Source organism: Osmerus mordax, chromosome 20 (assembly GCF_038355195.1).
Source record: "Osmerus mordax isolate fOsmMor3 chromosome 20, fOsmMor3.pri, whole genome shotgun sequence".
NCBI classification, from domain to species: domain Eukaryota; kingdom Metazoa; phylum Chordata; class Actinopteri; order Osmeriformes; family Osmeridae; genus Osmerus; species Osmerus mordax.
In genome coordinates, this window is record NC_090069.1 from 9,653,812 (window position 1) to 9,666,928 (window position 13,117).

The window sequence follows — 13,117 nt, forward strand, 5'->3', positions numbered from 1 at the left end:
GAGTGCAGAATGAATGGAGGTCTATGGAGCTATTCCCCTCAAAATCCACTTTTCTCAGGATATAATTTTTAGTCTAGGAATTTGAATGTTGAATTCAAAAGGGGAGGAAAAAGAATACACACTGCCGGGTGTTAGATTTTTTTAAGTCGCTTTTTTGTTCTAAAAAGCCTTTTAAAATGTCAATGACATCATACACATCGTACGGCCAGAGATACTGCTTTACGGCAAGCTCTGGTCACTTCCTTTTTTCTCTCGAGGGGACAACACAGCTGACAGGTTAGGCTCTCCCTGTCAATACACGTGCTAGAAAGAGTTTTGGTTTGCTAATGTTGTTGCTAATGCTCTGACATTCTGGTTCCGCTTCGGATGCCATCAAGCGGGATCTCTGGTCGTAGTCAGTCCTTCACTAACCAATCAGCATTCATTAGCAAAATGCCAGCGTGTTATGGGCAACAACGACTCACCCTATAAGAAATCTAAAGGACATAAGTACTTGTTCATTCAACTTTCGACCTATAATCCATGTTGAACTTCAAAAACTACAATCAAATCTGAGATTTCTCAACGCAGTCAGGCGAAAGATGTATCTGTCTAGCTCCATATACTCCCATTCATTTTGCACTCGCCCACGATCACCCCCAGTGGAACTTTGGTGGAACTACAACCAAATTCTGTACAATGGGGCTTAAAGATCCTGTAAAGTAAATTCCATGTTTTGCTTCTAAGTACATTATATACGTGTGAAATGAGTTCCTGAAAGCATGTGCGAAGCGCTAAAACCTTGTCACACTGAAATGTGGAGTTAAACCGAAGAACAGTTTCACTTCCGTTTTCAGATCAGGTTTTAATGGGCGGAGCCAAAAAATGCCCTATCTACGTCAGATCACTGAATGGCTCCTCCTGCTGTACTGTTATTGTAGCCTACATCAGCTAGCTAGCTAGCTTCAGGATGTCTCCCACCACCCGCAACTGCATCTTCCCTGGATGCAAGAACTCCAGCTGCGCTGCAACGCCATTTAAGTTCCCTGTTGATAATGAAAGGAAAAATAGGTGGATAGATTTTGTGAAGAGCCACGCTCATGGAAAGCTTCGGATAAACTCCAACAGCGCACTGATCATTTCACGGCGGACAGTTTTAACATGGACCAGAGACAGACGGGGTTCACCAACACACGGCTTCTCTTGCAGCGTGGAGCCGTACCGAGCATCGTCCCTCCGGCCGTTCATCCTCCGGTCGCACCTGGACCATCCACCGCCGCCAGCAGTTCATCACTCAGTTCTGTGTGCTTGTTATAATTATAGTAGATAACTTTTCCAGAGGTATCTCTGCTATGAGTTAGTGCAAACCGCTAAATTGATATTAGGCTACTCGGTGTAGAATGATGGTATTTTGGTGAAATGGTAGCTAATGTGTTAGAAGTAGCCTAGTTGGAGAGCTCACTGTCTGCTGTCTCTGGTGTCCATTTTTACTGTTACAGCTCAGGGGGACATTTCATTTATATGCATCTGTATGTTTCACTCATTGAACAAATAAATTCTAATTCTATACGGTTTTGTTCGGCTTGACATAGCGTCCATTATCTGGGTCGGAGGTAGGCACTAGGCAGCGAGGGGCGGAGCTTCAGCTCCTTCAGGTGACACGCCCCCCCAGTCTCGAGCAGGGAAGACGGCTGATTTTTTCACAATTTCAAAGCCTAATTTAACATACTTGTCGTGTTATTTTTTCATTAGAATTTGGATGGGTAGTTGATAACACATTGTTCTGTGGTGTGGCGAACTTAAAACTCGTTTCCAGGTCCACTTTACAGGATCTTTAATAGGGAGTAGACAGGCTCTCCGTAGACGGGCTCTGGTCTAAACGTTACACTTGCCTTTCACGGTTTAGGCATAATTTTTTGGGGAGAAAAGTGAAACGTCACACCCAAAGCATGCATTCACTAGCTAGCAACAGTCAGAAACGTCACAACATTACAGAACGTGTGTGTTTGTAACAAGGCCTGTACAATAAATACAAGCTGGTATGTTCACTGCTTTCAGTGGAGACCGACTCAATGAAAGACGAGTATTAAGTAATTTTGCTACTTGCGTAGCTAAACTGCTGACCAAAAATAAAGACCATGGTGGTATTATTGCAGAAAACATGGCTGGCTACATCTGCAGATATTGCAGATATTTCTCAGTTTTTATTAGCTATAACTAGTTAGCTTCCGGTAGGTACTTAGGGTGACCAGACGTCCGGATCCGCTGTTGCGTGTCCTCTTTTTCGCCCTTTTGTCCTCCTTTTTGACCCTTCCTGCCCACCGTCGCAATTTACCAATCGCGTAGGTTTTCAGATGCCGAAAAGACCTCCTTCAAACCTACGTGGAGTTCAGAACTCAACTTTGCCACTAAGAGCAGCAAAGTTCAATAGCATGTCTTCTGTAAGCTCTGTTGCATTGATATAGATGTGAGTAGTAGGGGGAAAGGGGCTTTAGAGCGGGATGCCTGCGCTACGCAACGGCACAAGGATAATGCTAGTTCTGTCTGGAACTCTTCCTTGACATTATTTTTGCACCGAACACAACAACAGATGATAAAACAACCGCTGCTGAGCTGACCAAATTATGTATTTTAATTTCTATTACAATTTAAATAGTTTGGGGAATGGTACTGTCTTATTTTCTTATTTATCTTTAGACTAAACTTGTCTCACCAAAGACAACAGAAAATCAGTGCACTTGTATTGAATTTGTATTCAAATTGCAAATGTTGACTTATTAAAATGACTGTTATTGTCTTAATTTCATACTAATGATACTTTTTGGGATTGTCCTCCTTTTTGCCCCCTCTAAATCGACTAGGCTAGTTACAGAAAAAAAAGGCCACAGACACAGGCCAGGGTGATGATATCTCATATGTAGCTTGATATGAGTAGGTAGCCTAGGTAGGAACGAACATTTTTGTCTTAATTACTTGCTAGGCAACAGTTCAATTGGAAATGTGTCAAACTTTATTTCCAGTAAACTTGTTATATTAGCTGTTTTCCAAAAATACATTTCAAGATTATTAACTTTTTGGGGGCATATTTTCCATTTGCAGATGGTACTGTTTGAAAACAGGTTTTGTATAGGCGGGGCAAAAACCCAACCTATCTACGTCAAAGCGACCTATCTACGTCAGATCACAGACAGTTGCATTCTGTTACCCAGCTGGTACGATGCAAACACAAAGTAATTAACACATAAAACACTGCAGGTAGGTCTGTCCTGATATCTGCAATTGATGTAGCTAGTGTTGCTGTTGTTGCTAAATTCAATAAATTCGAGGGGGCGCAGCTTCAGCTCCTTCAGGCGACACGCCCCCCCCAGTCTCAAGCAGAGAAGACACTCCATCTCCCACGATCTCTCAATCACCCTGGGATCTGCGACGGTGACCCCTTCATCCTCTGCCAGGAACCTTGGGGTTACCATGGACGACGAGCTCTCCCTCACGGCCCACATTGCTGCGGTCTCCCGGTCGTGTAGATTCACCCTCTACAACATCCGGAAGATCAGGAGATACCTGTCTGAGCACTCCACCCAGCTGCTAGTCCAAGCACTCGTCCTCTCCAAGTTGGACTACTGCAACTCGCTGCTCGCTGGTCTCCCAGCATGTGCAACCCGCCCTCTTCAGAGGATTCAGAACGCGGCGGCCCGCCTGGTCTACAATCTACCCAGACGCTCCCATGTTACCCCGCTCCTCATCTCTCTCCACTGGCTACCTATCATGGCCCGTATCAGATTCAAGACCCTGGTATTGACCTTCCGAGCAGTGAACGGGACTGCACCCGTCTACATCAAGTCTCTCCTGCAGCCTTACACCCCCACCCGTCACCTAAGGTCTTCTTCAGACAACCGCCTGGTGGTCCCACCGCTCAAGACCGCCCGGTCCCAACACAAGCTCTTCTCCTGTCTGGCCCCCCAGTGGTGGAATCAACTCCCCACCTCCATCAGAGACACTGACTGTCTCTCCACCTTCAAGAAAAGGCTCAAGACGCACTTGTTCCGGGAGTACAACGGTACTTAGGAACGGTTCGCTTGACCCGATGTTAGTTTCCTCAAGGATCACAATGACTCTTGCTTAGAGACTTGTTGCTCTTGTGGTTAGTGGTAACTGATTAAAATTTTTGTACTCGCTGTGATATATTGTTTTATTACTGTTGCTTGCTTTTTTCCACAGGTACACTTGCACTTATAGCTGTTCATGTTGTTTAATTGTAACTTGTTTAACTACATGCTCTTATGGTTCTTCCCTTTGGCACTTACTTTGGTTGTTCACAATGTGTGCTTCATGTTTTGGCTACTCGCGATGTTTTTTGGCTATCTTGTTGTTATGATCAGTGACCTATGCACTTTGTAAAGCTCTCTCTTGGAAGTCACTTTGGATAAAAGCATCTGCTAAATGAATAAATGTAAATGTAAATGTAAAAGACTGCTGATTCTCACGATTTCAAAGCCTAATTTAACATACTTGTCAGTATTGTTTTTTTCATTCGAATTTGGATGGGTAATTAACAACACATTCTTCTATGGTGTGATGAGCTTAAAACTAATTTTGTATTCCACTTTCCAGCATCTTTAAGGGGAAGTTTAAGTCATATATCCAGTTTCTTCGGTTGAATGCAACTTCGTTTCAACTATGTGAGGCTGCCACATATCACCGTTACCTTTTACACTAATGGAAATGAGAAGAGATTCGTGTTTTATTCTACACTTCACTCTTAGTATTTTTATGTGAAAATGAGCAGCAACAAATGTATCTCCAAATGTTTGGATGTCTGATATTAGTTTAAACAATAATTAATAAATTAATAAATTTCATTTGCATTTGTACAAGTGTATTCGTGCACATCAGGCTGGCCCTCGCAGCGGAACGACAGTTTACTGGCCGCTCTGTCCATTCGCGCCCCTCACAGTTGCGTATTGATCAGACAAGAAGACATGCACAGAACGAGGGTTCGGCTGTAGCCTACTTGAAACATACTATTGAGAACATATTCGCTGACATGCATTGCACGCGTGATGAACACAGCTTTTTTTCCCCCATCGCAGACTATTGTTTTGCCTTAGGCGCTCGGGAAAACGGCTTAGGCGCATGCCCAAATTTTCTCTCTCTATGCAGGAAAAACCCTGAAATAGGTTTAAACTAAAGGAGTGTTGGTGTGTACAGCATGTTGTGGCTTGTGATGGTGCAGTAAATCGGGTCATTGTTATTATGTCCCCGTTCATCCCGGAATCAAACTTCATAAGATTGTTATCATAATGTCATTACATACATAATCAATTTACATCAGTAACCACAGCCTCAGTGTTATCTCCTTGGCCTGAAATGGATCCCATGTATATCAACCCGCACACTTGTGATGGGTCTGTCTCGTTAATTTGGGGGTGCAAGCAGATATCTAGAGATTTGCAGTATGACACCCAAGCCCAAGCTTTAGAGCTTAAATGCAGGAATGCTCTTTACTGCCTGACCCAATTTTCTGTCTTTGTCTCTGTGGTGTTGACAGGAAGAAGGGTGTGCCACGGACTCTTTCCACCTCCGGTAGAGAGCACATCATCCAATGGTTCCAGGAGGAGCAGCTGCCTCTTCGAGCAGGTTTTGAAAAGGATCAGAGTCGTATAGCTCCTTGGTTCCATGGTAAAGCCAACAGCTAGAATTTAGTTAGTAAATCTTCAGTGACATAGTTTCTGAAATGTTTATGTTTGTGTGGAGGTAATCATCCATTATAATTTTTTCCAAGTCCATTAGGGATCATTTGAGTGGAAAGGTAAATTTTAACATTAACATTACAGTGCCAATTTGTCTAAGGCACACATTTTGGGTGATTTTCTGCCTACAAGAATTTACTGAATGTCTATGAAAGTAAATGATTTAGGCCATACACACTATTATGCAGGTACGTAGATAGACATTGTTAACATTCGGGGCTTAGCCCAAACCTAACATAGGACCTTGACTAGGCTTATTTGATCTCAGCTCGGAACATCAATATAGAATGTTCAAAAAGGTTTGCTTTAATTTGAGCGCAAATGTAATATAAACATTACGTTCACTGACATGCTATATAGACAGTGCATTTATTTTGACAGACTGTTGTAGCATGTTACACAGCACATAACACACAGTTTGTTTTGTCGAGATATACAAATTATATTTGGGGCTACATTCAAAAGGTTCAGGGCTACAGCTCCGGCAGATATGGCTTGCAAAGCCCCTGCTATCTAAATCCATGATGGCGCCCCTGATGGCAGCCTCGTCCTGTCGGTGCACTCTGTTTTGTCTCAATCTTCAACACCTCTCTGGAGGCATGCCAAGTGCCAGATGTTTTCAAGTCCTCCACAATCATCACTGTGCCCAAAAAGCTAAGGTCCTCTGGACTTAATGATTACAGACCCATCGCCCTGACAACTGTGGTAATGAAGTCTTACAAGCGTCTGGTGCTGGCACACCTCCATCACGGATCCTCTCCTGGACCCCCTGCAGTTTGCCTACAGAGCCAACAGATCTGTAGACGATGCAGTAAACATGGCCCTCCACTTCACCCTTCAGCACCTGGACTCCCCGGGATCCTATGCCAGGATCCTGTTTGTGGACTTCAGCTCTGCTTTCAACACCATCATCCAAGCTCTGCTACAGGACAAGCTCTCCCAGCTGAACATGAGACTCCACCTGCAGGTGGATAACTTTCTGTCTGAGAGGAAGCAGTGTGTGAAGGTGGGGAAACGCGTCTCTGACTCCCGGTCCATCAGCACTGGATCCCCCCAGGGCTACGTCCTTTCCCCTTCTCCCTCTATCCCAACAGCTGCACCTCTAGTCATCAGTCCATCAAACTCCTGAAGTTTGCGGATGACACCAGGATGAGTCTGACTACAGGTGGGGAGCTGACAACCTGGTGACCTGGTGCAGCCAAAACTACTTGGAGCTAAACACTCTCAAGACAGAAGAGATGGTTGTGGACTTCCGGAAGAATCCAGCCCCACTAAGCCCCATCACCCTGTGTGACTCCCCAGTCAACACTGTGGAGTCCTTCCGCTTCCTGGGCACTATCCTCTCCCAGGACCTCATGTGGGAACTGAACATCAGCTCCCTCACCAAGAAAGCACAACAGAGGATGTACTTCCTGCATCTGCTGAAGAAATTCAACCTGCCAAAGACAATGATAGTGCACTTCTACACAGCCATCATTGAGTCCATCCTCACCTCCTCCATCACCATCAGGTACACTGATTCCACTGCCAAGGACAAGAGCAGACTGCAGCTTATCATCTGCACTGCTGAGGTGACCGGCTGCAATCTGCCATCTCTCGAAGGACCTGCACACCTCAAGCTCCCTGAGGCAAGCGAGATAGATTGTGGCCGACTCCTCCCATCCTGGACACACACTGTTCAGCAACTCCCCTCCGGCAGGAGGCTGCGGTCCATCAGGACCAAAACCTCATGCCACAAGAACAGTTTCTTTTCATCCGCAGATGGCCTCATCAACAAGGCCCAGAACTTCCAACTGCCAATAATACTGTAATAAAGTCCATCGGCCACTTATTGCTCATTGCCCAATGCACAAATCACATTGCACTCTCTTTATATTTTATTTAATTTGTATTATATATTTGACATAGATGTTTTTTAAATTGTTTAGTAGTATTAGAATGTTTTTAGATACTGTTTTACATTTTCTAAATTTAATATTTTCTACATTTATTGATTGATCCTGATATTATGAAAGGATGAAACAACAACAACATCTACAATCAAATGAGTGATAGCCTTGCTTCTAGATATTAGCTGGGAACAATTTTATTGGGAGTTATATTATACTATATGTTTCCCTCAAACCTTTATGGTCATTATGTTTTAATTCTGCTTAGCAGTGTTAAGTACACTGTAATGCAGTGTATTAGATATCAAATGCTTTTATACACATACTTCTATGAAGATTTTTTTGTCTCACATACCACCAGTATGTAACATGTTTATTTTGCTTCACCAAGGAATTATTTCACGGGAGGATGCAGAGAACCTACTGACCGAAGGGACACCGGGCTATTTCCTGGTTCGGGTCAGTGAGAGGATTTTGGGATATGTACTCTCCTACCGATGTAAAGATGCAGTTAAGCACTTCCTCATTGATGCCACAGACGGATGCTATACACTACTTGGGGACCAGTTACACTTCTCATCATTGGCAGAGCTTGTCGAGTACCATGAGGTAGTATTTTTTTTTTAAGTCACTCCCTGTCCATCAATGTGTGAAAGTAGCTGAATGTTGCTGCTATGTACAACATTGAGAACAATGTACCACGTGACATAGTTTGTCTAGAGCAGGGGTGTTCAATCCTGGTCCTCCAGCACACCTGATTCAAATGAATGGTCATTACCCGGCTTCCACAGAGCTTAATAACAACCCAGTCATTTGAATCAGGTGTGCTGGAGCAGGGAAACATCTAAAACATGCAGGACAGGGGCTCTCGAGGACCAGGATTGAACACCCCTGGTCTAGAGCAATGTATTATGGGTTATATATTATTTAACCATACGAGTGAATTTATAAAAAGTTCTGTTAGAAAGCATTATTAAAGGCAGGGTAGGTACATTTTACAAACTTAGAAATCTTTGCTTGAGTTTGGTTCGGATTCAGACCAAAATATCCCACCCTTCCCATCAAAGCCAAACCTCCAAAACACATGAACTCACTATTTGACGCATTGACTGTAAAAAGAATGGACAGCATTGGGAGGAAGCATAAACGCATCGTCCATTGTTTTTACAGTCTATGGTCTGACTACTGCAAGGAGGTAGGTAGGTAGACAAGTAGCCCGTCCAGTGATGGCTGGTGGTGATATTGGGTGGGCTAAAAAAGTGTAGGCTATTATAGGCTATATTCATCATTAGTTCACGCTGCAGCAAATGCAGAAGTACATCTGAGATACCATGGGGTAGTAGCCGGTGAAGCCACCTCCCTGAAATGAGTTTTTGCAGGTTGGGATGTCTGGTTTAGTTTCCCATGATCAGCTCAAGAACTGGGCACTCTGCAAAGTTCATATTTTGCAAGTGACATTTATTTTTACAACGGATATTTCAGTATATTTTATATAAAAATGCATACCTATTATATATAAAGATTACATTACATACAAAAGCATAATTTTTTTGCTGCTCATTTACAATTCAAAATACTAAGAGTGAAGTGTAGAATGAAATAGTTGTCTTCTCATTTCCCCTGCAAGAGGGAATGGTGATCAGCAGCCTCATAGTTAAATCAAAACGAACAAATTTGGCAGATCGGTGTCAAAATTGACCTAATCTCTATGACATAAACGTCCTTTTACGTTTTTCCCTTCTCGTGATATTTTCAGGCATTTAGCCTACTCATATTGCATTCCTTCATTAATAAAGAACCCCCTTTGATGAAGATTATTCCAACATCGACGTTACTGGCAGTAGCTATCTCAGATGGAATCGCGATTCAAACAGTACCATCTGCTAACTGAAAATATGCTCCCAAAAACGTAAATAAGCTCGACATTTATTTAGTGGATAATCGCTCATTCATAAAAAGCTCACTGGTAGCGATCATTGTCAGTAACGAAGCTAAATGCGATGTAGCCCTGTGTGGAGAAGCTGCCCCGGTAAATTGTACTACTACAGTACAGTACTAGACTACTGCTGTGTTCGTCTTGGTAGCGATTGCGTTGGTTGAATTTGATTTAACGTTCCGTTGTACGGTTTAGGCTGAAATTAATTATTTTCATGACAGATTGACAAAGTTTAGGCTGTGGCAATGAAGTTCAGGTTAGTAGTCAGATAGTTTCACCTATTGAAAGACTTTTGATTTAAGTAGCTAAGGGGAGTGCCGAACATGTTCTGTCGCCATTTGACTTCCTAAACTGAAAAAGGTTTAAAGCTGTGGAGATGTTTGTTAGCTAATAGTGTGTCTCGCGTAGGCTACAGCGTTGTAGTGAGCTACACTGGTTTGAAACCACAGGTAATGATAATTTCACCAACAAATCGTTTACTTGTAATCTAATGTCATAATAAATCCTACAACGAAAATGTATTTTTGAGGAAGGTTTTGATTAACAGATGCATCATAGGCCGCTGTAGCATGTGTTGCCCGGGCAACAGAGGCTAATGTCATGATGCTAATGCTTCAGTGAAATAGTAGACTACTGTTTCCGAAAGTAGATATACTTCCTTATATCAGCTTATGTTGTCCATTACACTTCACAATTGTGTTTCATATCACAAAGTAAAATGAGTGAATAGTTATCACCCTCTTTGCTTGTGGCGTTTCTGCAGCTGCCTGACAGTAAAGCTATAGTTAGCCTAGCTATCTCCCAGAAGTTAACGAGCTGCTAAACTGATGTTCTGCTAGAGGGAGTCACGCGTGTTTTCGGGACGTTAGTGACGTATAACGTCATGTCAGTGACTGTGGCTAGCAAGTTAGCTTCACTTTTCGCCACAAAAACGTAATTTTAACTTAAACCATGCAACAGAACATAAATAAAAATACAAGCAACTTAATCGCTACGAAGACGAAACTTTTGACACCGACGTTTTCTATGTAGTCCAAATATTGACGGATGCTTAGGGGGGCAAAAATAATAATAACTAGAGAGGGTACAATTTCTGGGGAAATTGTAGGGTGTGCTTGCTTGCGTCGGTTGCACAGGGGTCCGTTTTTGAATGACATTTTTACAACTGATATTTCTGTATATTTTATATAAAAATGCATACTTATTATTTATAAAGATGACATAGATTTAAAAGCATTTTTTTTTTTGCTGCTCATTTACAACTGAAAATACGAGTGAAGTGTAGAATGAAATAGATGTCTTCTCATTTCCCCTGCAAGAGGCAGCCTCATCGTTGAAACAAAACGAATAAATTGGGCAGACCGGTGTAAAAATTGACCTAATCTCTATGACTTAAACGTCATTTTAAGTTTTTCCCTTCTCATGATATTTTCAGGCATTTAGCCTACTCATTGCATTCATTCATTAATAAAGAACCCCCTTTGAAGATTATTCTACGACGTTACCCGGCAGTAGAAGATGGAATCGCGATTCAAACAGTACCATCTGCTAACTGAAAATATGCCCCCCAAAACGTAAATAAGCTTGACATTTATTTAGTGGAAAATCGCTCATTCATAAAAAGCTCAGTGGTAGCGATCATTGTCAGTAACAACGCAAAATGCGATATAGCCCTGTGTGGAGAAGCTGCCCCGGTAAATTGTACTACTACGGTACAGTACTAGACTACTGCTGTGTTCGTCTTGGTAGCGATTGCGTTGGTTGAATTGGATTTAACGTTCCGTTGTACGGTTTAAACTGAAATTAATTATTTTCATGAACAGATTGACAACGTTTAGGCTGTGGCAATGAAGTTCAGGTTAGTAGTTAGATAGACTTTTGATTTAAGTAAGGGGAGTGCCGAACATGTTCTGTCGCCGTTTGACTTCCTAAACAGCTGTTTAGTGTAGATGTTTTTGTACAGTAGTGTGTCTCGCGTAAGCTACAGCGTTGCAGTGAGCTACACTGGTTTGAAACCACAGGTAATGGTAATTTCACCAACAAATTGTTTTCTAATGTCAGAATAAATCCTACAACGAAAATGTATATGTGAGGAATGTTTATTTTAACGATTGAAAACAGATAACGCTACATCATAGACCACTGTAGTATGTGTTGCCCGGGCAACACAGGCTAATGTCATGATGCTAATACTTCAGTGAAATAGTAGACTGCTGTTTCCGAAAGTAGATGTACTTCCTTAATAATATCAGCTTATATTGTACATTACACATCACAATTGTGTGTCATATCACAAAGTAAAATGAGTAAATAGTTATCACCCTGGCCTCTTTTCTTGTGGCGTTTCTGCAGCTGCCTTGCAGTAAAGCTATAGTTAGCCTAGCTATCCCCCAAGTTAACAGATGCTAAACGAATGTTCTGGCAAAGGTAGTCACGCGTGTTTTCGTGACGTTAGTGACGCAGTGACGTTAGTAACGTCAGTGACTGTGGCTAGCAAATTAGCCACCGTTAGCTTCACTTTTCGCCACAAAAACTTAACTTAAGCCTAAACCATGCAACGGAACGTAAATTCCAATAGAAGCAACTCAATCGCTACCAAGACGAAACTTTTGACACCTACGTTGTCTATGTAGGCCAAATATTGTCTAAGTTTTAGGGGGGCAAAAAGAAATAATAATAATAATATATATGTGAGAGAACAAAGGTTGTGCTCTCGCCGAAGGCTTGAGCACACCCAATAACTAGAAAGTGCATTTCCTGCAGAAAATGCGTTAGAATGCTGAAGGCTGAAATTATTTTTTACAAATTGCTGAAAATACAGAAATGAAAAAATACAAGCTGAAATGAATTTCAAAAATGTGTCAGTCACACAAAAGAGGCAGTGTGGAATCTGAACTGCATCATCTAACAATGTTAAGAGCTGAAATACAATGCGGGAGAAGCTGAAAGCTGTACTGTAGTAAAAGAGATATTAGCAGCATCTGCAGAATTAGTAGTTGTAGTAGTGGCATAAGATATCCTAGCTAACACAGTTACGTTGCCCTCACGTTGTCGCAACGTCATTCGATGACCAAACATTCGTAGCCGCAACGTCTTTGGCGACGCCAGTTGGTAAGGGCAACGTCACGAAATGACGTTGCCAGTCCGTAACCGCGACGTCCAGGCATCGTGATTTTGTGACATTGCCAGTCCGTAACCGCGACCTCCTAGCAACGTAATTTTGTGACGTTGCCAGTCCGTAACCGCGACCTCCTAGCAAAGTAATTTTGTGACGTTGCCAGTCCGTAACTGCAACGTTAATTAAGTAACCTATATTTCTCAATTCTACTGCTTATATTGGGGCGCAGGGCTCGACAATAACGATGGCCCGGGGTCAGTAAAAAGTAACGTCGGGACAGTTAAACTAGCAACTCACTGGCCCGATCGGGCCACTGCAAATTATTGATTGAAAAAAAATGTGCATTGTAAAAGTTAACACCCTTCATATGTTTTGCTATCCGCTAAATGCATAAATAACTTTGCAGCTCGTGGGGCGCACAGTTGGCAAATCAAGAGTTGAGTAG

General features: G+C 42.4%; 1 protein-coding gene across 2 annotated transcripts in view; it reads left to right on the forward strand.

The window, feature by feature from the left end:
- Window positions 1-13,117, forward strand: part of sh2d4a (SH2 domain containing 4A) — a 36,880-nt gene that overhangs the window by 12,424 nt on the left and 11,339 nt on the right. For both annotated transcript variants that reach the window (XM_067258100.1, XM_067258101.1), the window contains 2 exons: window positions 5,528-5,658; window positions 8,010-8,227. In XM_067258100.1, coding sequence (XP_067114201.1) covers window positions 5,528-5,658; window positions 8,010-8,227 — 349 coding nt within the window. The remainder of the gene's footprint in view (window positions 1-5,527; window positions 5,659-8,009; window positions 8,228-13,117) is intronic.